Raw genomic sequence first — 26756 nt, 5'->3', positions numbered from 1 at the left:
ATCAGGATGTAAGACATGGATGTAAGGCTTAAGGAGGCATGACTAGATACCTGAGACAAGATCAGTGACCGAGATCGTCCACTTTTCAGTGGGACAATTAGTAGGATTATTGATGGATTGAAACTTCAGTATATGTTTACATTCTAACATCTCTGTTTGCAAAGCGTCACAGAAATAATCCATGGGCACGAAGCAGGAGTGCGGAAAACAGAAAGCCACACAGGAAAGTTTTGCGAAAGTTTATTAAAAATCAGCTTTTATATGGAAAGTGTGTTCAGTTCATTTGGACTTAAGATGAGTAAGGTTAAAAAAAAGTAAGTAAAAAGGATTCATTTTGCAAAATCTAAATAAAACTGTGCACTTTTAATATTGTATGTCTATTCACATACTTTAGAAGGATTCCCATGGTATGGATTTTGTGTGTCTACTTCTATAATCTTTGTGAATACCTCTAATAATTACCTTGAGGATTAGATATACTGGGTATTTTAAAATAATCGTGACTGTATTTAATTGTAAGTGTAACAAAAAGGATTATTTAGGCCTAGTAGGGCCTGCTACATTATTTTAAAGAAAGAGTCATTGTGATTCAAGGTAATTTGGAAGAATGTATTATATTTCAGGAGCATGGGAGAGAACCAGTCCATCCAAGTGTGCTGAAGAGAATAGAGGAGGTCTGTCCAGAGTGGTGAAAGCACAGCCACTGGTGTGTGCGCAAAACGAGTTGCCAGGAAGCATACAGGACCTGAGGGAGGACGTGCAACATCAGCCCTGCAATGTTCATAATACACACCTTGACCAGGAGAACAATGCAGGTGAGCCAGCTGCACACTCTACACTTCTAGCATGTATTAAGAAGTGAATCACTTAATGTCTAAACATATGCATATATAAAAATGTGTCTATGTACTGTATATCTCTGATGGATTTCAGTGGTACAGGTAATTTGGGATATTTAGTTCATGAAACCACACAACATACTGTAATAAGTTTTGTCCAAATGATATACCATAGTGGGCAGCATAGTGTCCATATTGATATGTATTTGTGCCATTGTTGAAGTAGTTGAAGTAACATTAGCTAGGTAACATTCACATATATAGCTAGCCACAATTGTGGCTTTTGACTTCTCTTTCCTTTTGTCTTTTATGTCAAACACTCTGGGATGAAAGTAACGAGGTGACTTGCCTCCCATCTGAAAAGAGCAAAAGGGAAAAAGAGAGGGAGGATGGGAAAATGAAAGAGCGCTACTGGACCAATCCAAGTTACTATTGTATTTTGAGTTTCCTATAAACTTAACTTTTGTTAAATTAGCAAATACATATAAAAACCACATAACAAGATATCTTGTGATATGGAATGCATTGCCCCAAAATACATTGTGTCTTGAATTGAATGTCTCAAAATGAATATTGAAAATGATCTTTTAAAAGGATCCGCGACTATGAAGACTTGTAGGCCTTAACATGCAGTAATTGCCCTCTCCAACTAAAATACGTTGTTAGAAACACATGAAATATGTTCATAACTTTAAAAACCCTTAATATTTAATACATATTTTAACTGACGGAGGCCGCCATTACCTGACATGCGCAGTGAACTATGAGTAGATGACGTAAAATGGTTGCACTTGAACACTCAAAAGAATTATATGCTAGTATCCACCGCAGCAGGAAAATAATGCCACACTGTGCTGCTTTTGGCTGTAATTTTCTAGTTCTTGTGTGCTGTGATACAAGGGATATCTGTAAATATAATCAAACCCTTGTTCTTGTTAGTGTTTTTTCTGTATATTCTCATAGCATAGAGCTCCTGTAAAATTAGTCTAAAACGCCTGGCCAAGGCAGAACCAAATAAAATTCAATCTGTTCTTGAATAATTTGGAGTACATGTATGGTTTTGGTCTCTTTTGAAAGCTGGACTATTTTTTACATAATTTCATTATTAGGTCATTTGCCAGTGTAACAAGACTGTTTTTGTCAAGATGTTATGGATCAGTGGATTACTATGAGGCTTCATATGAGGTGAGTTGTCTACATTTTGTAAGTGTTTGTTTGTATGTTGGTTGTCTGACAGAGACGTTGATTGTAGCTGCTGTTGTGATTGTATCTCAAAACAGTTATATCAATCAAATTACAAGAATCTTAGCTTTCCAAAGATAGGAGTACCTTCTGTGTAGATAGCATACATTTGTTCATAACATGGCGACAGCAGGCTGGTGGGCTGGTGGAATTTAAATAGGATTAAATATACGATGGTGAGGTAAAAGCTGATAATCTCTAAAATGATTGATATTAGAATACATTTCATTATAAAATGATAGTTTAATCCATATGCTTACCTTGAATAATAAATGCTCTCGGTTGGCATAGACGTGCAGTTGCAACACAGACACCATGGATTTTGCCCCACTCTCGCCTCCTCACCTGTCTGATCATCTTCATTTCGATGTACATTTTGAGTAATGTTTTCTATATTAGCCTCCTCGCTTATGTTATGCTCAGGTTCAAACTGAAAAGGCTGAAGAGATGTTTATATTGCTGTAGGATCGCTGGAGAACGAAGACCATTGCAACCATTTGACGTCACTACCCAGAATGCAATGGGGGCCTATGAGTGCAAGGATTCTTATTTATTTATTTATTTATTTATTTATTTATTTATTTATTTTTTAACTGACATCTTGAGTGTTTTTGTATAGCGGATTTATTTTGCGGATGTCAGTGTTACTCTAATAAGCCATACAAGTCTTCATAGTTGGGGTTCCCTTTAAAATTATATTTAATTAGGAACTCTTATGTTGATAAATTGGTAAATTTTGCATAGTCAGCTTCCACCATACTTGCACTAACACATTTGTGTAACACAAACCTCTAAACTGTTGATAATTGTAGATCCAGATAATTTTTTTGATTAAAATAAAGTACATACATGTATAAAATATAGATTTTTTCATTCATCCTTAACTTTCTTAACTATCCTAAATAGACTAACAAGTAAATCATGACATAAAACTGTAATGTTATTTGCAGACATATTGGGCCTCAGTTATCAGGCTGGATGCAAACAAATTTATTCGTAAATTCGGATGATAGCCGATGCGTTGCGGTGTCTGAGCTACATTATTAGAATATTTAGCCCACAGCGCACCTAGGAAGCACCCTCACATCATTATTATTAATTTCAGCTCGGTAAGGTTTGCCCTTTGTCGTTTTGTGGGTGTCACTTGATGTGAATTAGCGGTGCCTTGATTGTGCTTGGTGTTACCAAACTTAATCCTGGTGGGAATGATTCATTTTTGGTCTATGAAAACATTTACATACTTTACTAAATGGTTGAGAAGTCAGGCTCAGAGATTCAGATAACTCATAAATCTCCAAAATTCACAGCAGATTTATGGGAATATGCAGCAAGCCCCTCCATATATCCATGCCAACTGTGACACTCAAATGGCCTTCAGGTGAAAAACAGATATAGAAACCCTTTTAATGTAAGTTGCAAAAAAACAAACTGATTTTGTTGTCAAGGAGAACAAAACAAATAACTGAGTTAGCGTGGTGCAGTGACTCAGTGACGGTGACACAGTTTTATGTCAATGACTCAGGTAAGGGTTTATTTGAAACCAATCAAGTACTTAACTCCTGTGTAAGTTGGGGTAACCCGAGACACGACAGACTTCAGAGCTGATTTGATACTTTAATGACAATGTAGGGAAAAAACTGCATAGTTACAGCAGCCAAAGTCACCATGGTGCAAGTACATACCCCTTGCAGAATCTGCAAAATGTTAATAATTGAAAAAAGAGGAATAATTAAAATGGCATATTAACCACTTTCGAACATATTAATTTGAGATCAATCTTTTCACACTTATGACAACTGAGAGATTCATACAAAACTATTACAAAAGGTGCAAACATTCACTGGTGCTCAAGAAGGCAACATGATACATCAAGAGTCAGGGGGATGTAAACTTTTGAACAGGATGATCGGTGTAAATTGTTCATTTGTTTAAAGATCTTTTTTTTTTTTAAATTTAGTACTGTTCATCAGAAGCTATATATGATATTTATTTACATGTTTCCCAGAAGACAAAATAATAACAATTTACCCCGATCATTCTGTTAAAAAGTTTATACCCCCAATGATTCCTCTTTTTTTTTTTTCCAATTATTAACATTTTGCAGATTCTGCAAGAGGTATGTAAATTTATGAGCACATAGTAGCTGTGTTTACATAGACAACAATAATCCACTCTTAACTCGATTAAGACCATACTTTGATTAAGAAACTACCATGTAAACAGCAATTTTTAATTACCTTAATCTAATTAAGGCCATAGCTCTAATGGAATTAAGACATGTGGAGTACTCCTGTTTTACTCACATAATGGACGTGTATTACAGACATGTAAACACCTTAATCACATTATGAACGTCGTGTGAGAGTTTTCACCGCATTTTGCGACAGGACATGATCACACACGGCAATTCTCAACATTTTACGGCGAACAAGAGAGTTTGACTGCGTCCCAAATCGCATACTTGCCTACTATAGGCCTATAGTGGGGAAAAATACATATATCTCGGCTACTATAGACAGTAAGTACGCGGTTTGAGACGCAGACCACGGCTTCAAGCAGTTGTCTATTAGCACCTACAGCATGACAAATAATTAACTGCACTAAAAGCATCCGTAAATTTTTTTAAAAATAAAAACACCCAAAACTGTATAGGGTACCATAACGAAGACCAACTGTATGTTGCTACGTGAAATTCTAGAGGGACGTTGGACAGCATGGCGCGGTAACGTAATGACATGGGCTGTTAATCTGAACAGGAACATGACAGGAGTATTCTAAAAGCAACTCAAGTAAACACCTTAATCACAATATTATCTTAATCAGGGTAAGGTCAATAATTAGATTACTGCTGTCCGTGCAATCACTGTAAGTGCTAGATTATGAGAATATGAGACAACTTGGACAACTTTTGTCGACTGTCTAGTCTTGAAAACCAGCTAGACCTGATTGACGTGATTTCTGCCTTTCCTGTTAAGATATAATTTAGTTCCTACTGTAGCTCCACACCCTACGGTGTTCACATTCTCTCACTGTTCACTCCATGTTCCGACAGTGCTGTCTCAAAAGTCTCAAAGCCATACGTCAAACTGTGGCATCTTTTGACAAGAAAGCTATTGTTGCAACATAGTTAAATAGTAAAACAACAGATGCACATACATCTATGAATGGGACAGATGTCCTCATCAGGAACTTTCATTGAATAGCAAGATTTGGACAGCAACCAGAGGAAACCAGCCAAAACATCAACCCAGTACCAAAGCTCAAAAATCCCAAATCCCACATTGAGCTCCATAATCATGACTACCACTGCCAGTTATAGAGTAATATTTACAATGTAATAACATACAAGTTGTAATGGAACACTTTCACTGAAGTCCTGAAATGGATTTGTATGATCTTATACAGTATATTCTCACATATATAAAGTATCTATGAGAATAAGCAAACTACAATTTTTAATTTTATGATTTATATTAATGATTTATATGGAATTATCATGGTAACCAGCAGATGAACTGATTACATTTTGCAGTTCAGGAAAACGGGGCAACGTCACGACAAGGTCAAATGTCTTAAATAGTTTTATAAATAGTTCTTCAATAGTATTTAAGGCACACACATTATAAATGTAACAGACTAGACTTGTTGGTCGCAGAGGCATCCCTGTCGATGTTATTACCCAGTTCTACTTCATTATACAATGCAACCGGAAAGTATTCACAGTGCTTCACTTTTTCCACATTTTGTTATGTTACAGCCTTATTCCAAAATGGATTAAATTCATTATTTTCCTCAAAATTCTACAAACTATACCCCATAATGACAACGTGAAAGAAGTTTGTTTGAAATCTTTGCAAATTTATTAAAAAAAAAAAAAAAAAAAAAAAAAGCACATGTATATAAGTATTCACAGCCTTTGCCATGACACTCAAAATTGAGCTCAGGTGCATCCTGTTTCCACTGATCATCCTTGAGATGTTTCTACAACTTGATTGGAGTCCACCCGTGGTAAATTCAGTTGATTGGACATGATTTGGAAAGGCACACACCTGTCTATATAAGATCCCACAATTAACAATGCATGTCAGAGCACAAACCAAGCCATGAAGTCCAAGGAACTGTCTGTAGACCTCCGAGACAGGATTGTATCGAGGCACAGATCTCGGGACGGGTACAGAAACATTTCTGCAGCATTGAAGGTCCCAATGAGCACAGTGGCCTCCATCATCCGTAAATGGAAGAAGTTTGGAACCAGCAGGACTCTTCCTAGAGCTGAGCGATCGGGGGAGAAGGGCCTTAGTCGGGGTGGTGACCAAAAATCCAATGGTCACTCTGACAGAGCTCCAGCATGTCTCTGTGGAGAGAGGAGAACCTTCCAGAAGAACAAACATCTCTGCAGCACTCCACCAATCAGGCCTCTATGGTAGAGTGGCCAGACGGAAGCCACAGCCCGCCTGGAGTTTGCCAAAAGGCACCTGATGGACTCTCAGACCATGAGAAACAAAATTCTCTGGTCTGATGAAACAAAGATTGAGCTCTTTGGCCTGAATGGCAAGCGTCATGTCTGGAGGAAACCAGGCAGCACTCATCACCTGGCCAATACCATCCCTACAGTGAAGCATGGTGGTGGCAGCATCATGCTGTGGGGATGTTTTTCAGCGGCAGGAACTGGGAGACTAGTCAGGATTGAGGTAAAGATGAATGTAGCAATGTACAGAGACATCCTTGATGAAAACCTGCTCCAGAGCGCTCTGGACCTCAGACTGGGGCGAAGGTTCATCTTCCAACAGGACAATGACCCTAAGCACACAGCCAAGATAACGAAGGAGTGGCTACAGGACAACTCTGTGAATGTCCTTGAGTGGCCCAGCCAGAGCCCAGACTTGAACCCGATTGAACATCTCTGGAGAGATCTGAAAATGGCTGTGCACCGACGCTCCCCATCCAACCTGATGGAGCTTGAGAGGTCCTGCAAAGAAGAATGGGAGAAACTGCCCAACAATAGGTGTGCCTGGCTTGTGGCATCATACTCAAAAAGACTTGAGGCTGTAATTGGTGCCAAAGGTGCTTCAACAAAGTATTGAGCAAAGGCTGTGAATACTTATGTACATGTGCTTTTTTTGTTTTTTATTTTTAATAAATTTGCAAAGATTTCAAACAAACTTCTTTCACATTGTCATTATGGGGTATTGTTTGTAGAATTTTGAGGAAAATAATGAATTTAATCCATTTTGGAATAAGGCTGTAACATAACAAAATGTGGAAAAAGTGAAGCGCTGTGAATACTTTCCGGATGCACTGTAGTTACAATAACATTACTATAGTGACAATACCTTATTACTATTGATAATTCACTACATCCAAGCACAACCACTGCTCACATACATACATATAGTACATGCAATGCATATTTAAATAAATAAACAAACCCCTGCTGCAGGAAAGAATTGGTTAACTAGTTTTGTCTTTGCCCCGTCACTCAATTTTAGTGGACAGCATCCTTTAGGTATTGTATATATATATTTTTTCAAATTTCCCAGGCTTGTTTTGATAACTCCTTGGTTGTCCTGACAATATTTGTTTACCTATGCTCTCTAACAAACACTAGGGCCTTCCAGGAACAGGTATATTTATACAGAGATCATGTGACATTTTACATGATCTCATACCCCCCAACCCCCAATCAATACTATGGACGATTTTGTTCAGATCCATGACATCTGAATAATCTCCATTTTCCACACATTTTTGTAACAATCAAATGTTCAAGGCACTGTAACTGTACCTTATTCACAGACAACAAATAGAGCAGGATATTGTAAATAAAAAAAAAAGTAAAAGCCTCTTTGATATGTGGAGGTGTCTGGAAACGTGGAGGTGCTTCATGGCTGAGGAAAAGCAGAATCAAGTGGAAAACCTTCAAGCGCTGGATGAGTTCAGACCACAGCATTGACCCCAGCAATACTCCAGCCAAAGGTATCAGAGTCACTTTCTCAGGTGTGATCTACTGAGTAGAAGTTACGTGTTTCTTTGTAATAGTTTTATGATTTCATTCCCAGACCCCAATTTAGCCCCATTTAGCACTAGACTGAGAGATCAAGAGGACAGTGCACCAGCGGACATGAAGATTTTCATCCCTTATGATTCTGCCAAACTGTGCATAACCCAAGTACGAAGATTTATTACATTCACTGTCTCATATAATGTGTTTTAAACTAAAATGGAATCTTTTTTTTGCAGTGCAGACTTTACCAGATATATCTCAAAAAGGGCAATGTTCTGAAGGGGAACACACACTTTATTGTTTGAGGGCTTGAGATTCCCTTAAGCTCTTTTTTTCTGTTTTCACATGATAGTCATGATGCTACATGGTTTCTAGATGCAGAATTTTTTCTTTTGTAAAATTAAAAATAAACAGAGATGGTGAATGTACTCAAACATTATTCTCAATAGCAGACTTTTTATAGTGCTGGTTAATAATTTTTAATAAAAAAAAACTATATCCCTTTCATGTATAGTGGTCACAAGTGGACAGCCATTTTCTGGCTATTGCAAGGATTTCAATAGAATAACTGCATAGCCGCCACTAGAGTGGACACTAATTCTTCATTTGAATGCATGCAGTCCACTAGAGTGGACGCTCCTATAACTTTTTTAAAAATGTATGTAAAAGTAAAGTGAAGGTATTTTTTTTATGCCTAAAGAAGAGTAAAAACACAGAGGAAAAATCCTTGATCAGAATTTCATAATTCATGCATGAAAGGGAGACATTTTTTCTTTATATATATATATATATATATATATATATATATATATATATATATATATATATATATATAAAATTGTAGGGATTTTAGCCAGTGGTGGGCGGAGCACAGACACACAGGAGGCTGTTTCAAGGTTATGGGAGATTTACTGAAGACAATCGGTGAGCGGGGGTGCGCGTGTGGGTGCGTGTGTGGGTGTGTGAAGGGCAATCGGGCGGTGAGGGTCTCAGCCGTCGGCAGTTACAGCCAAGTGGGCGGGGCGGAACTGTCACTCGCGTCGGAGTCACCTGAAACCCGAAAAAACACACAACAGTGATTAGCAAACAGGCGCGTCGGTAAAACTGCATAAAACAGGCCAGAGATTTGCGCACATGCTCGGAGATACTTCTCTCTTTCTGCGAGTGGAATATCGCCCTTTTATACTCTCCCCGCTTGCTGGATGGTGGAATCCTTCCGTACGGTGCACCATTCACGAGCCTTGGGTGTGTCGGCGGCCCCGCCCCGCCGCCACGTGCTCTCTGGATGTCCAAAACATTTGGTGGCGCTGAAGCGGAACTGTCTCTTCTGAGCCACTGCGGCAGTTGCGCGAGGAGCGATCTTTCTTTCCTGTGCGCCGGCTACCGGCCTGGCGCCACAATATATCTATCTATCTATCTATCTATCTATCTATCTTTCTATATATATATATATATATATATATATATATATATATATATATATATATATATATATATATATATATATATAATTTATATAAATATATATAAATTTTGTTACTAGTTTACACAATTCTTTGATAAAACTATTGTATGATGTTTTAACTGGATTTTCCCCATTAAGCCACAAATCACTGAAAAGATACAGTGTAATGTAAGTCTCTAAGCCAAAATAATCCTAAATTATTAAGCAGTATGTCATGGGTGTCATCACAGACTTGTAACAAATATGATATTCAGGAATTTCAACAACTGAATACATTCATAATTAAAAGTCTTTACCAAACAGTTTGATAAGGAAAAACGTTAGTCAGTGTAGTTCAGAAAGAAACCCGGGCCAACCACTATTCTCTACTACTCTACCAGATAGCTGATGACATGGTGGCTATGAAGAGCAGGCATCTTGAGATGGTTCAGGAGCTGGAGGAAAACTTCCTTATTGCATCGCGAGAGAACCAGGTAACAAGGTGACCCTTTAAATAGCTTGGAATGAGACATGTTTTAATGCAGAGGCTCTCAAACTTTTAAAATACAGGGGCCACTTTAATTGTAAAAATCATGGATCCTCACAGTACAGATTTATTTTGAGAAGGAAATATGAAGGAAAAAAAGACCCAGATTTATATATTTTTATATATATATATTTATATATATTAACAATGTTTTTTTTTTAATAAAATTTTTATTTTTATTTCTACCCATTAAAATTAAAATTGTTTATATAACAATAATATTATATAATAATAATGAAATATTTTGTGTTTTTATGTCCACCACTGTAATAAAATAAAAATAATAAAGTCACAGACCCCATAACAATGCTTTATGAATCCCTGGGGGTCTCCAGACCCCACTTTACAAACCATGGATCTAATGATTGTAAATTCTCATTTGTATTGGTGACTGTGAGTCAGGTGGTAGAGCGGGTTGTCCACTAATCACAGAGTTGGTGGTTCAATTCCTGGCCCACATGCCTCCACATACCAAATTGTCCATGGACAAGACACTGAACCCCAAGTTGCTCCAGATGGCCAGCCAGCACCTTGCATGGTAGCTCTGCTGCCACTGGTGTGTGAATGGGTGAATGAGAATGAGAGTGTAAAGCACTTTGTAGAATTGTTAAGCATTTAAAAGGAGCTATATAAATGCAGACCATTTACCATATTAAAAAAAATTCAAAGCAAGTACTGTCAGTGGAAAATCAAGGCTTTTTTTTTTTTTTTTTTTTTAACAATTATGCTTTAAAAAAAGTATTTCACCGCATAGTCATACACAACTCTACATTTTCATTTCTTCTGAATGTCAAAACTCTGTAACAGACCATTTATCAAAACTTTCTGTAGCTTAAATAGGAATAATCTGAGATACAAATCCAGGGTATTAAATGTCAGAGAAAATGTATCCATGAGAAATTAAATGCTATTGTTTCATTATTAAATCCGAAATATGAAACCTTGGTGTAATTTCAGTTACTAATTTAAATAATATTTGCTAAGGTTGTTTTCTATCATTTAAGAAACAGTGCTAAGGTTAGGCTTTTTGTGTCCCAGGGTGATGCAGAAAACCTGTGAATTAGCTTTAGTGAATCTAGTGAAGCCAAATTATCTCATTGATAAGGCTGGCACCATCTTAGCCTGAACATGTAGTGCATGTGAACATGTTTAAGCACAGTGGTCTGCTTTGTGGTTGTAGCAAATATGTCTGTTCCCGAGTAGGAAAGAACAGTACACAAAATCAGAACCTATTACCAGAACAAGCTGAATGCTCTGAAGAGGGTCTTGGATATCTACCAGGAGAAGGTGGAGAGGAGAAGTGCACTTTGGGAGGAGAAGATCAAGGTGGATTTAAACATAGCTCCTTCAGAATTACCTGAAACTAGTACATTGGATAGATATTTCAGTTCATTGCAATAGTCTGTCTCTCAGGCAATATGACTGTATTCATCTACTGTATATAGTTTTTTGTTTAATTATTATTTGTTTAATCTCAGAGTCTGCAGAGTGTGAACGAGAGACTGCAGGATGAGCAGAAGGCTTTGCAGGACAGAAACAGACATGACTCGGCAACCTGGGAGAGAGAGAAAGTAACACCATGTTAAACAGCACACACCAGTGACCTTTAACCTCTGACCCTGCTTCTGGAGAGCTCTTCCTGAAAAATTTCTGTAACCATCCTAATCTAACATAGATTGTGTAGAGTTTAGAAGTTTCTGAAGATATTGTGAGGGTTCAAACTAAACAGTTGCATGCACAAATTAATACTATACATTTGCATATAAGGGCATTTGTTACACCACGGCGAACTCACGGCCACCGAGAAGGCGTGGACTACATTTCCCAGCCACGCCCATGCTCAAGTTCGCCGGAATATTGAGTGCCAACACCTGTGTGCCACCCAAGGTTATTTAAGAACTTGTTAACATCAGCACGGCGCGAAGTAACGCTTAGCTTTCCCTAGACGCTAGCTAGTTACCAAGCTCCCTACTACGTTTCGGACTTACATGGTTAAGGACTCTAGCCTCGTTTTCTACTTATGATTCTCGGATCTCGTCTTGGATTATCCCTTTCGCTTCGGACCGAGTGCTTAGCACTTTACGCTTCCCTCGCCTTCCTGTCACTGCTTGGCCCGCGCTTGCGTACAATGTCATCTCACATTGTACGGCCCCGATCACCATGCAGGCCAGTGCCCTCCATTATGAGACCATCGTCCTGTATGTCACGGTCTCTACTCGTCACCCCATCATTCTCAGCTTACCGTGGCTCAAGCGCCATGACCCACAGATATCATGGAAGGCCAAGCAGATAACAAGGTGGTCCCCTCACTGCCTACGTCACTGTCTGACGGGCCCCACGGCTCCAGTAGTCGCCACCACAGTGGAGAGCCCCCTGTCCTCTGTCCCTGTCACCGTGCCATCCGAGTATCATGACCTCCGTGAGGTATTCAGTAAGGAACGAGCAAGTGGCCTGCCCCCACACAGGGCCTATGATTGCGCCATAGACCTCTGCCACGGGGTCAAGTGTACCCACTCTCCCAAGCAGAACAGTGGGCCATGAACGTATACCTTCAAGAGGCACTCCAACAGAGGTACATTCAGCCATCCACGTCACCCGCGTCCACTGTACATCGTCTATAGGGGTCTCAACCAGGTGACCGTTAAGTACCATTACCCCCTGCCACTAGTGCCCGCAGCCCTTGAACAGCTGAGGTCCGCGGCCTTCTTCACGAAGCTGGACTTACTGTACGCAGCGCGTACAATCCGATCCGCATCAGGGAGGGCGACGAATGTAAAACGGCCTTTAGCACCACTTCCGGGCACTATGAATATTTGGTCATGCCATATGGACTCGCTAACACTCCCTCAGTGTTCCAAAATCTGATCAACGACGTCCTGAGGGATGTATTTGGGCACTGCGTCATCGCGTACATTGACGACATACTGATCTACTCTACGTCCCTGAAGGAACACATCAAGTAGGTCCGAGAGGTGCTGTTCCGCTTGATGGAACACCAGCTGTACGTGAAGGCCGAGAAGCGCGAATTTCACCAACGCACTATCACGTTTTTGAGGTATGTCATCAGTCCGGAGGGGGTCGCCATGGACCAAAGCAAGGTGAGGGCGGTGGTGGAGTGGCCCACGCCCCGAACCGTCGAGGAGCTGCAACGCTTCCTGGGTTTTGCGAACTTTTATCAGCGGCTCATCCGAGATTTTTGCAAGATCGCACAACCCCTGACATCCCTCCTAAAGGGGACACCTCGGTGCCTCGCCTGGACCTCTCACACCCAGGGGGCCCTGGAGAGGCTTAAGAGGGCGTTTACCACTGTCCCCATCCTCTGACACCCGGACCCCTCCAGACCGTTCGTCATGGAGGTCGACACGTCTGAGACGGTACTGGGGGCCATCCTGTCTCAGAGGTTCGGGGACAGACCCAAGCTGCACCCGTGGCCTTCTTCTTGTGAAAATTGTCTCCGGCGGAGCGTAATTATGATGTGGGGAACCGGGAGCTCCTGGCCGTCAAATTGGCCCTCGAGGAGTGGAGACATTGGTTGGAGGGTGCCGACCACCCATTCATGATCTACACTGATCAAAAGAACCTCTAATACCTGACGACGGCTAAGCGGCTCACACCCCGCCAAGCATGCTGGTTTTTGTTCTTTTCCCGGTTCCAATTCACCTTGTCATACAGGCAAGGGACTAAGAACACGAAGGCTAATGCTCTGTCCCGCATCCACTCTCCCGAGGGCCTGGCAGATCAGGAAAAGTACATCGTACGCCCCTCCTCCATTGCGGGCGCCATCGAGTGGGTCCTGGACCAAGCCCTAGCTCGCCTCCCCAGGTCACAAATCCCAGCAGCCTGTCCCCCAGGGAAGCAATTCATGCCAGAATGTTACCGTGTGGAGCTTGTCATCTGGGCTCACACGACACGAGCAACGGGACACCCAGGGGCCCAATGCACTTACAAACTGCTAGCTGAAAAATATTGGTGGCCCCACATGCCCAGGGAGGTACAGCATATCATGTCCTCCTGCTCCACCTGTGCCCGCTCAAAGACGCCCCGTGCCTTACCCGTCAGGAAATTGGTACCACTTCCCATACCTGCACGTCCGTGGTCCCATCTGGCCCTGGACTTCCTAATGGACCTGCCGGAATCACAAGGCAACACGGCTATACTAGTGGTCATGGACCAATTTTCTAAGTCCCTGCGCCTGATTCCACTGCCGGCCCTTCCCTCTGCCTTCGCCACAGCCGACCTGTTGTTCCAGCATGTGTTCCGCTACCTCAGCATCCCAGAAGAAATCATGAGCGACAGGAGCCCCCAGTTCATGTCTCGAGTCTGGGCCAGCTTCATGGAGAAGCTGGGGTCTCCGTTAACCTCACCTCCGGCTACCACCCGCAAGCCAACAGACAGGCAGAGAGGGCCAGTCAAGAGATCCTCTGGAACCTTGTCGGGTTCCTCTCAAGGTTTCTTCCTCTTAAAACATCTTAGGGAGTTTTTCCTTGCCACCGTCGCCACTCAGTGGCTTGCTCAGTTGGGATAAATTCACACCTTTAATATCTGTATACCGTGCTGATATTTCTGTAAAGCTGCTTTGAGACAATGTCTATTGTAAAAAGCGCTATACAAATAAAATTGAATTGAATTGAATTGAATTCCTCCGAACCTTCTGCGCCATGAGCCCGGAGGACTGGAGTCACTTCCTCCTGTGGGCAGAGTACGCCCAGAACTCGCTGCGACATTCCACCACCCAGCTAACCCCGTTCCAGTGCGTCTTGGGTTATCAGCCGCTGCTATTCCCCTGGAACGCCGCCACAACTGACTCCCCGCCAGTTGACGAGTGCTTTCACCGCAGCGAGCAGGTCTGGGAACGCGCCCATCAACAGCTGGTACGGGCCTCCCACACCGCCAAAAGAAAGGTGGACAGGAGCCACGGGACTCACCCGATTATTAGCCTGGGGACAGGGTGTGGCTGTCAACGAGAAACCTCAAGGCACCCCTCTTGGGCGGCAAATTAGGACCTAAGCATACCGGGCCTTTCCGGATCCTGAAACGAATAAACGAGGTCACTTATTGCCTAGACCTCCCCAAACACAGCCGCATTGCCCCCTCATTTCATCTCTCCCTACTCAAGTCAGTAACATCGGGGCCCTTAGCCACGGCGGTTCCGGAGAATGCCCCGCCGGACCCGTTAGAGATCGAGGGCCGCCCAGCTTACCGCGTCCGGGTGATCGTGCACTCCCAACGCAGGAGAGGGGGACTTGAGTATTTGGTGGACTGGGAGGGTTACGGCCCAGAGGATCAGTGTTGGATCCCATCCTGGGATATTCTGGACGCAAGCTTGCGTGACAACTTCCACGCTTCTCATCCAGAAAGACCGGCATCCCGGAGGAGAAGATGGCATCAGAGCAGTTCGGCTCCCGGAGTGAGCCCTTTGGGGGGGGCTCTGTTACACCACGGTGAACTTGCGGCCACCGAGACAGCGTGGACTACATTTTCCAGCCACGCCTGCGCTCAAGTTCGCCGGAATATTGAGTGCCAACACCTGTGTGCCACCCAAGGTTATTTAAGACCTTGTTAACATCAGCGCGGCGCGAAGTAACGCTTAGCTTTCCCTAGACGCTAGCTAGTTACCAAGCTCCCTACTACGCTTCGGACTTACATGGTTAAGGACTCTAGCCTCGTTTTCTACTTACGATTCTCAGATCTTGTCTTGGATTATCCCTTTCGCTTCGGACTGAGAGCTTGGCACTTCATGCCTCCCTCCCCTTCCTGCCACTGCTCGGCCTGCGCTTGCCTCCCATCTGGTAACCTAACACCATTTCTGCCATTAAAGATGAACTAAAACCATTGTAAATATATATATAGATTTTTTTTAAACAATTAAGCATATTTTAATATTTAATAGAATTAAACACAGATTTGTCGAGTAACAAATGGTGGGGAAAATAGAAAATTATTTGGAAAAAAATACATGAACATCAAAGATTTCTTCCTCCCTCTTTCAGAACAAGATGATGGAGCTCTTCTCGTCACGTTTAGATCAGCTCCACAACCACCAGGCATCTAGTAAGTTGCATTTATTGATCTAAAGAAATCATAATTTTAGTTCATTTTAGTTATATTGCTACTGATTCTTTATATATACTCATCTGCTACTGATTTATATATATATATATATATATATATATATATATATATATATATATATATATATATATATATATATATGCTTATTTAATTGATATATCACATGAATTTTAGCACTCCAGGAGCTGCAGATGGCCAGGATGGAGATGGGACGTGTGCAGGAGATGCTGCAGACCTCAACGGAAACCAATGAGCCTGAAGCAAAGGAAACAGTAAAAACCACCTACTGACTGTGTTTCAGCTCTCTCTTATTGCCTGTCTGGTTTTAAATATTTTATAAAAAGTAATACAATGCTCAGTTTTTCAGATGACGTTTGTGATTTGCATTTAATTCAATTTCAATTCAATTAAATTTTATTTGTATAGCGCTTTTTACAATAGACATTGTCTCAAAGCAGCTTTACAGAAATATTAACACGGTATACAGATATTAAAGGTGAGAATTTATCCCAACTGAGCAAGCCACTGAGTGGCGACAGTGGCAAGGAAAAACTCCCTAAGATGTTAAGAGGAAGAAACCTTGAGAGGAACCCGACTCAGAAGGGAACCCATCCTCATCTGGGTAACAACAGTTAGTGTGAAAAAGTTCATTATTGATTTATATGAAGTCTGTTTGGCCTTAGAAGCAGCCGTACTCCCGGTAATCTGGAATTGGAGTAGATGAGAGCTCCATCCAGAGGTAGGACATCCTAAACGGATCAGGCAGGTCCAGAGAGCAGAAAGGATCAGGATCTCTAGTATCTTCATAAAATCGTGTGTGGCTCGGCAGAAGGAGAGAGGGAGAGAAAAGATTATTAGGACTGTGCTTAGCATAATAAAAAGTCTAGTCAGGGTAGGCTTGAGTAAACAAATACGTTTAAGCCTAGACTTAAACACTGAGACTGTGTCTGAGTCCCGAACACTCATTGGAAGACTGTTCCATAACTGTGGGGCTCTATAAGAGAAAGCTCACCCCCCGCTGTAGCCTTCACTATTCGAGGTACCAACAAATAGCCTGCATCTTTTGATCTAAGTAGGCGTGGCAGATCATAGAAAACCAAAAGGTCGCTTATATACTGTGGTGCAAGACCGTTTAGTGCTTTATAAGTTAATAGTAGTATTTTATAATCAATGCAAGATTTCACTGGGAGCCAATGCAGTGTTGATAAGATCGGGGTGATGTGGTCGTATCTTCTGGTTCTAGTTAGGACTCTAGCAGCTGCATTCTGGACTAACTGTTTATCTGTTTATGTTCCTACTGGAACATCCAGACAGTAAGGCATTACAGTAATCTTATCTAGAGGTGACGAATGCATGAACTAATATTTCTGCATCATGTAGTGACAATATATTTCTTATCTTAGAAATATTTCTGAGATGAAAGAAGGCTATCCTAGTAATATAATCTACATGAGCATCAAATGATAGGCTGGAGTCAATAATCACACCAAGGTCTTTTACTGCTTCACATGATGAAACAGAAAGACCATCCAGAGTAACTATGTGATCAGAAAGATTACTTCTAGCTACACGTGATCCTAATAAAAGTATTTCTGTCTTATCAGAATTAAGTAAAAGGAAGTTAGTTAACATCCAACGTCTAATGTCCTTTACACAATCCTCAACTTTATTAAGCTGCTGTCTGTCCTCTGGCTTCGCTGAGATATACAATTGTGTATCATCAGCATAACAGTGGAAGCTAATTCCATGTTTATGAATAATTTGACCTAGAGGTAGCATATATAAAGTAAAAAGCAGTGGGCCTAAAACAGAACCTTGTGGTACTCCAAAGTTAACCTCGGTGTGCGTTGAGAAGTCTCTATTTACATCTACGAACTGATAACAATCGGTTAGATAAGACCTGAGCCAGGAGAGGATTGTTCCCTTAATGCCAACAACATTTTCTAATCTATCAAGGAGAATAGTATGATCTATAGTATCAAAAGCTGCACTAAGGTCGAGTAACACAAGCAGTGAGACACAACCCTGATCAGAGGCCAGTAGTAGGTCGTTTACTACTTTAACCAGCGCTGTCTCTGTGCTATGATGAGGTCTAAATCCTGACTGATACATTTCATGAATGTTATTCCTATCTAAGTACGAGCATAACTGCTTTGCTACAACCTTTTCTAAGATCTTAGAGATGAAGGGGAGATTTGATATTAGTCTATAGCTGGACAGTTGAGACGGGTCAAGGTCAGGTATTTTAATCAGGGGTTTAATAACTGCTAATTTAAGTGATTTAGGTACATAGCCAGTGCTAAGGGAAGAATCGATTATATTTAAAAGTCGTTCAATTACTCCTGGACAAATCTGTTTAAAGAAACATGTAGGTACGGGATCTAGTATGCAAGTTTGAATTTGCTGAAGAGATTAATGAAGCTAGTTCGGTCTCTCTAAGGGGAGCAAAACACTCTAAACATTGATCTGATATTGCTATATTATCATCTAATGGGTTAGTTATAATACTGTCTGGTTTTAATTTAATAGCCTGAATTTCAAATCTAATATTTTCAATCTTACCAATGAAAAATTTCATGAAATCTTCACTGCTATGTAATGATTGAGTGTTTCTTTCTGTAGTGGTTTTATTCCTAGTTTATTTTGCTACTGTGTTTAATAGAAATCTAGAATTGTTTTTGTTATCTCCTATTAAGGTGGAGAGATAGACTTTTTTAGCATCGCTAAGAGATTTTCTATAGTTCAGGAGGCTCTCCTTCCATGCGGTTTAAATATTACCAATTTGGTTTATGCCATTTATGTTCTAATTGTCGAGTGGTCTGTTTTAAGGTACGCGTTTGATTGTTATACCAGGGTGCTAGTTTTTTCTCTTTAATTAATTTTCTTTTGAGTGGAGCCACTCTATCTAGCGTGTAGCGGAGCGTTGACTCTAGGCTTTCAGTCACCTGATCGAGTTCTATCGGACCAGACGGTGATCCAAATCTAATTGATGTGTCTGCGAGGTTATTTATGAAGCTCGGTGCAGTGGCTGATGTGAAAGTACGTTTTATGCAGTAGCGAGGCGAGGTGGAAATATTATGATCAATACGTATTATGAACGAGATAAGATAATGGTCTGAGACAACTTCAGAAAAATTACAATATTCTCTATATTTAATGGCATCATTTGAATTTCCCCTTTTATTTTCAATTATATTTTAATGAGGTCACTTTGAAAGTACAAAACACCCTGAAAGTACCCTGTTACCCAAATAACAGTATAGATTGAAAGTAAATATAATTCTTCCTCTTCTTCTTCTTATTGTTGTTGTTATTGTTGTTGTTGTTGTTGTTGTTATTATTATTATTATTATTATTATTATTATACATTCAGTAAATCATTAGAACATTCTTAATGTCCTCAGACTGGATGCTAGTTAACCACATTTTGCATATTTACTAAAATCTGTGCTAAAAATCTCAAAACTGTTAACAGACAATGAAATTGGTCATCAGAAATATCTGTGCATCTTCTGTACTTTTGTTATCTTACAGGAAAGTACTGACTCAGATGCACCTTTAGATGGAGCTAAAGCCCGTCTGGAGGTGCTGAGAGAGAGTTTGTATAAACGAGAGCGTGAGATCTCAATGCTGATCGATGGAGGAGGATTTCAGAATGGTGTGGCACCATCAGCATACACTCGTCTGCTTGCTGCTGTAGTCCGCCAGGTGGGGTGGTAGTAAACAACAGAAACATGAGTCAGCCTTTGATTATGTTCATTTATTTGTCAGTTAATTTATTTATTGCAGCATACTGTAAGAGGCTGCATTTTATTTTAAAGCTCCTACTATGCACATTATTAAAATAAATTTGAAATTGAATGAAGTCGGCATTGCTTTTCTAGATTAAAAACAACATAATAACTACAATAAGGAAGCAGACTAGCATGCTGCCATATGGTCAAGGTAGTTACAACTGTCATTATTGCTAGTGGATTACTCATTATTAATATTTACAAGTTTTGAATTCATTTCACTATGTGTAAATTATCCAGTTATCCTAGCAAGCTGGGTGATGTTTCCTAGCATAGCAGCTAGCTAAATAATTTCTGGAAAGTTCTATGCCAATTTAACTCAGTTAAGCAGCTAGTTAATGTTAATATAAAATACTGCTTACATGACAGGCAAACTCATATTATTATCATTAGAGATATGCACAGGTATTCAAACACCCAGTTAATCATTTCAAATACTGAAATCACTGTTTGGAAATTTGCTATGCCCCACACTCTTAGGGCAAATCTAGAACCCTGTGACATAGTGGCATCATTTTAACTATTTTTGAAAAGTGGTACCTACCTAATATTAAGGTGCATTTTATGAGTAAACCTCTTCCTCAGGCTCATCTCATCTATGCAGAGGTGACAGAGGCAAAGCAGCAGTTTGACCAGATGGCAGAGGACAACCGCAAAGCTGTTGCTGAGGCTAGAAATATACTGACATCCTTCCAGGACAACCAACCAGATATGGAAAGCATAGATCTTAGACCTCTGAGGTAAAAACATACAAAAATCAGAAGAATGAATGACATATCTCACAGAACAATATATAACTTTGCCTTATGAAATCAAACTTGAATAGAATGTGTCATGTCCCATAATAGGATGGACCAATCAGAAATCAGTCTGGGTGATCAGGTACCTCAAGCCGAGGTTAACCTGCAGAAGCATGAAGTCTTACTAGTAGCCCTGGAATGCATCAAAGCAGGGGTTACACCCACCACCACTGGTAAACAAACCACCAAGAACAACAACAAATAAATTCACCGATTTATCAAAATTTCTTTGCAAATGACTTGTGTTTCCATTTTTTTTCTTAAATATCTGTTATTACATTACCAGGCTCTGTCAGTGAGGATGAACTGACAGCGTTGGATGAGAGTGTGAAAGTATGCATGCACAAACGCACTACACAAAGAAATATTTCAAAGAATGACACCTGTACACCGAGCAGCATTGTCACATCAGGTGTTCTTAACTCCAGGCCTGGGGATCCACTGACATGCACAAGTTTAAAGTTTTCTCTACTTCTGACACACCTGATCTAACTGACCAGCTAATTACAGTATAAAGTTGTTAAAAAGGAGAAAAAAGCACCTTTCAGCTATAGATGTTCTGCTTATGCTCCATGAGACTCAAAATGTCTTTCTTTGCCTAGTTTATTATCAGTTATACAGTATAATGAGATTGAGATTGCTTTATAAGAAATGGCCAGACAGTACCTTGTAGAACCAACAGTTTTTGATTTTACATAATAATGCTGTGTAAAATTTATTTTCTAATTGTCTCAGAATTTTGATAATGGAAATTTGAAGTAACCTTAACATGTAGACCTTGTTGGCACTAATGCAAACCCTTGTTCTAAAATGTCAGTGAATCATGTCATATGAAGTTAATATGGAAATAGTGTAGGTTGACGCAATCTTGATATAACCCATGGTCCATTTATACATTTTCTTGTGATCATTCATCCAATTTGATTCCACAGAGCTTTGAGGAAAGGTTCAAAAACAGTGATGTCCTAAACTTAGAGGTTGGGAAGAGTGTGGGCCAGCAGCTGCTATTCCTGCAAGCTGAGGTGAGAATGGCTAGTTAATGTAATATTCAGAATAGTGTTTTCCAAAATCCCCAAACTGAATTATCTCTTACAATATTATTAGTTTCATCCCAACTTAAACACTGCACATGTTAATTTAATGCTGTAATATTTAATTAGCCACTGTAGGTGTTAAGTGACCATTAGTGTCATATCACAGCAAACCAGTGACTACATTTCCCATCCTTCACTGTGATCTACACAAATGGCCGCTATGGACTACACTTCCCACACACACACTCGTTCACCTTCTCCGGAATTCTAATCACACACAGGTGTTGCCAATCTCACACTCACTCACTCCATGCTAAATAAGAGACTTTTTGAACACCATGACTTTGCTTAGTATTGAGTGTATTCTCGTTACCAATCGGTTGTTCCTTGTTTCTCGGTTTGATTCACGGTTTTTGACTTTATTTGTCATTTCTCGTTTTGGATTCTAGCCTTGCCCAGTTTATGCCTGTTTTTAGATGGCTTGACCCATTGCCTGTTTTGACCACGCTCTAATATGATTTGGATGTGTTTGCCTGTCTCTCTCTATTAAACGTCTTTTACTGCATTTGCACCCGTCCTATCTTCCCTTACATTCCGGAACGTGACAGAATACTAGGCCTCAACATGGATGCAGCAGGAGGATGGAGGAGACGTAACATTAGGAAGACCGAGCCAACTGTCCCAGCCTTGGATTTGATCCAGTTTCCGCAATGGACTTTCATGAAGCTGCCCGATCCTTATGATTAATTTATTTTGCTACCCTGAATATTTCCTTGTGGACTGCGCAGCGTGGCACATAAACCTGACTTGCCATTCACCCACTATTATATGCAGGCAAAGAGGGTGGCCGCCACACCAGAGCTCCAACCTGAGACCAACAGGGTGGTCTCAACTGCTGAGCTCCAGCCAGAGATCATTGTAGCTGCCTCGGCTCCAGAGCTCCAGTTCTAGATCCATGAGGTGGTCTCACCTGCCGAGGTCCAGCAGAAGGTCAACATGGTGACCTCTTCTACAGAGCTCCAACCTGAGACCCACGAGGTGGTCTCACCTGTAGAGCTCCAGCCAGAGGTCAAGGTGGTGACCTCAGCTCCAGAACTTGAACCTGAGACTCATGAGGTGGTCTCACCTGCCGAGCTCCAGCCGGAGGTCAACGTGGCAGCTTCGGTTCCAGAGCTCCAGCTTGAGATCCATGTGGTGGTCTCACCTGAAGAGCTCCAGCAGGAGACGCACGAGGCGGACTCATCCCCAGAGCTTCAGCATGAGACCCATGAGGTGGTCTCATTCCCAGAGTTTCAGCCTGAGACTCACAAGGTTGTCTCATCTCCAGAGCTCCAGCATAAAGTCAAGGTCGAAGAGACAACCTCTCAAGCCAAGTTCCTCTCCGGGGTTAAAGAGAAGGCCTCCCACTCCATGGCTGAGGTAGACGGGGCGACCTTCCACGCCACATTCCAGGCTGAAATCGACGTTATGACCAACCAGGCTCTGCTCACGCCTGAAACCAGCGTCACGACCAACCAAGTTATGCTCATGCCATAAGTCGACATCACGATCAACCAGGTTCTGCTCACACCTGAAGCCGATGTCCCAAATTATGCTCACGCCAGAGTATGTTTATACCACCAACCAAGATCTCCTCATGCCTGAAACCAACATCACAACCAACCAGGTTCTGCTCATGCCTGAAGTCAACATCACAACCAACCAAGTTATGCTCACGCCAGAGTATGTTTATACCACCAACCAAGCTCTCCTCATGCCTGAAAGCGACATCACGACCAACCATGTTCTGCTCACGCCTAAAGCCGACGTCACGATCAACCAGGTCCTGCTCACGCCTGAAGCCATTGTCACGGCCAACCACGTTCTGATCACACCCGAGTCTGCTGACACGGACGACCAAGTTCTGTTCACGCATGGGTCTGCTGACACAACCAACCAAGTTCTGCTCACGCCCGTGTCTGCTAACACAACCAACCAAGTTCTGCTCACGCCTGAGTCTGCTGACACAACCAACCAAGTTCTGCTCACGCCCGAGTCTGCTGACAAGGCCAACCAAGATCTGCTCACGCCCGAGTCTGCTGACAAGGACAACCGATTTCTGATCATGTCCAAGTCTGCTGACAAGGATGACCAAGTTCTGTTCACGCCCCGGTCTGCTGACACAGACAACCAAGTTCTGTTTACGTTCGGGTCTGCTGACACAACCAACCAAGTTCTGCTCACGCCCGGGTCTGCTGACAAGGCCAACAAAGATCTGCTCACGCCCGAGTCTGCTGACACTGACGACCAAGTTATGCTCACGCCCGGGTCTGCTGACGTGGATGATCAAATTCTGCTCACGCCCAGGTCTGCTGACGCGGACGACCAAGTTCTGCTCATGCCCGGCTCTGCTGACGTGGATGACCAAGTTCTGCTCACGCCCGAGCCTGCTGACATGGACAACCAAGTTCTCCTCATGCCTGAAACCAATGTCACGTCCAACCCTGTTATGCTCATGCTCGAGTCTGATGACCCCGGTGAACCAGCCCCAGTCTCATGTCTGCTCCTCAGCTCCTCAAGGAACCAGCTACTGCTCGGACAATGGGGGTTCTGTCATGTCACAGCAAACCAGTGACTACATTTCCCATCCTGCACTGCGTCCTACAAACATGGCCGCTATGGACTACACTTCCCACACACACACAATCACACACACACGTTCACCGTCTCAGGAATTCTAATCACACACACCTGTTGCCAATCTCACGCTCACTTCACGCTATATAAGCGACTTTTTGAAAACCATGACTTTGCCTAGTATTGAGTGTATTCTCGTTATCAAGCGGTTGTTCCTTGTTTCTTGGTTTGATTAATGTTTTTTGACAGAGGAGATGTCTTGCTAGGAAGACCAAGCCAACTGTCCCAGCCTTGGATTTTATGCAGTTTCCGCAGTGGACTTTTACTGCACTTGCATCCGTCCTATCCTCCCTTACATTCCGGAACGTGACAATTAGGGATATTTTGTGACAATGTTATTGTTCTTTTCTGAATGTATTTTCATGAAGGAGTTGTTAATTAGCTTATGTGTTGTGTAAGGTGTGTTACAAAACAACACCCTGATTGTAGTGTAATGTAGTCAAAGTCAATGGTTAATCTGTCCTCAGGCCATCATGTTCAACTCAAAGTAAATGCATAAATGCCTTGATGCCTAATGTTAATTGTGACCGATGATGAACAGGCACTTTAATGTAACATTGCAAACTTGGTTAAGAGAAGAATGACCAAGTCTGATTAATTCTGCTTATTCGCTGCTGTATTTTTCTCCAGCTGAAACAGGCCAAAGAAGAGAACAAGAAAATGACTGAGCACTACACGGCAGAGCGGACCCTAAGAAAGAAGTACTACAACATGGTGGAGGACATGAAAGGCATAGTTTTTGATACACATATCACATAAACTTCAGAATATTGTGAGGAGAACCTTGGATTTCGTTGTTTAACTGTATAAAAATGTTAAAGTTTCTTTTCTAATGTCAATGCTTGGGGATGTTTTAGAAAATTCTCATGCATTAACTGTTCTTTTAAATCTATGAAATTATTCTGATTACTTATGATTATTCTGTAAAACGTCATTATAGACAGTAATTCACAGGTAATAATGCACCCATTACACCTGCATGTATTCACAAATATGCAAAAGTATAAACCAGCCCTAAGTCATGAATGCAGCAGTTATTTGGCAACAGTAATAGTTTATTACAGATTTGGTGTTCTCATATTTTTACCAGAACAAACCCATGCAGTTAAGTTATATACATGCATTCTAAACAGGTAAGGTCCGGGTGTTCTGCCGTATAAGGCCTCAGACACGGGCAGAGCTGGTGAGGGGCAGCAGCACCATTGTGTCATGTTTGGATGATTACTCAGTGATTCTGGAAACTCCACGAGGACCTCGAGAGTTTCAATTTGACAAGATCTTCACCACAGAGCACACACAGAGTGATGTGTTTGAGGAGTCCAGCAGGTAACCAACTGCAGTCCTGTTTCAGGAATGTAGGAAAGTGATGATTTAAAAGGATATTCTGTATTCTGAGGTTGTATGCCCTCTCCAAAGGCTAATTCAATCTGCAATCGATGGCTTCAATGTATGCATCTTTGCATATGGACAGACTGGCTCAGGAAAAACATTTACTATGTTGGGGGATAGAGAGCAGAAAAATCCTGGAATCATCCCTAGGACTTTCACTAGGATCTTTGAAATCATCCAAGAGAACGAGACAAAATTTGAGTTCAAGGTGACCTGTAGTCTGACTTGCAAAAATTGTTCAACAACATCTTCAAATTCATTTTCGCAAATCTTTTTTTTTCTATACTTAACCACATAACTTTTATTTTACTCCTTTTCATGTCTTGTAGCACTGGGGTAACAACAGTTTAAATAAGACAAACAGACAACCAAGAGCAAGAGCAAAATGTGAAGTAGAAAGAAACAGATAGATGCAGATATAGATACATATCATATAGAATGCCATTAACACGGACTAGCAATCAATCTAGGGCAAAACTGGTGCGGGTTGACCAGGGTGCAGGTGAAGACACTAATAAGGGAATAATATAAGCTGCCTGTCCTGGCATCCCAACCTCATCTCCAAGAGGAAATGAGCAACCCAGCAGGCAAGCTTGAGGTTGGGTGGTGGCAGTGGGTCAACTTGTGGTTGATTGTGAACTTATGACATCTGCTTTGACATCTTGGATCCATGACAGTAGGAAATATTGAAAGAAAAGCAGGTGTATCCACCTGGTTTGCTGAGGAGACAAGTGTTGATGTTCTTCATGTTTTAATGGTCAGTGCAGATGACCAAGGGATGCAGGGACCAATCCACACAAAGATGTCACACCTTAAGGGTCAGTTTGATGGACAGATTCTTGAGGGACAGTTTCTTAGAGATGTTTTTAAATATTTAAATTTTTAAATAGTTTTCCAAAAAATTATTGTCTCCGA

General features: G+C 41.4%; 2 protein-coding genes across 3 annotated transcripts; both read left to right on the top strand.

The window, feature by feature from the left end:
* Positions 1-11127: 11127 nt before the first annotated feature.
* On the top strand, positions 11128-26419 carry LOC108255364 (uncharacterized). Of its 2 annotated transcripts, XM_047149904.2 has the most exons (10): positions 11128-11402; positions 11555-11647; positions 16067-16127; positions 16323-16420; positions 19683-19856; positions 20528-20682; positions 20791-20915; positions 21029-21075; positions 21675-21764; positions 25083-26419. In XM_047149904.2, exons 3-10 carry the CDS (start codon positions 16073-16075, stop codon positions 25209-25211), a joined length of 873 nt encoding a protein of 290 aa, XP_047005860.2. In that variant the 5' UTR covers positions 11128-11402; positions 11555-11647; positions 16067-16072; the 3' UTR covers positions 25212-26419. The 2 variants fall into 2 exon arrangements, with proteins under 2 accessions (XP_047005860.2, XP_053530594.1); XM_053674619.1 differs by lacking the exons at positions 11128-11402; positions 11555-11647 and having other exon boundaries at positions 14786-16127.
* On the top strand, positions 13064-13399 carry LOC128628963 (uncharacterized). The gene has a single exon (XM_053674661.1). It carries the CDS (start codon positions 13064-13066, stop codon positions 13397-13399), a length of 336 nt encoding a protein of 111 aa, XP_053530636.1.
* Positions 26420-26756: the final 337 nt, after the last annotated feature.

The sequence above is a fragment of the Ictalurus punctatus genome, chromosome 22 (assembly GCF_001660625.3).
Source record: "Ictalurus punctatus breed USDA103 chromosome 22, Coco_2.0, whole genome shotgun sequence".
NCBI classification, from domain to species: Eukaryota; Metazoa; Chordata; class Actinopteri; order Siluriformes; family Ictaluridae; genus Ictalurus; species Ictalurus punctatus.
Note: the sequence above shows the minus strand (reverse complement) of the source record. Positions and strands in the feature narration are given on the sequence as shown.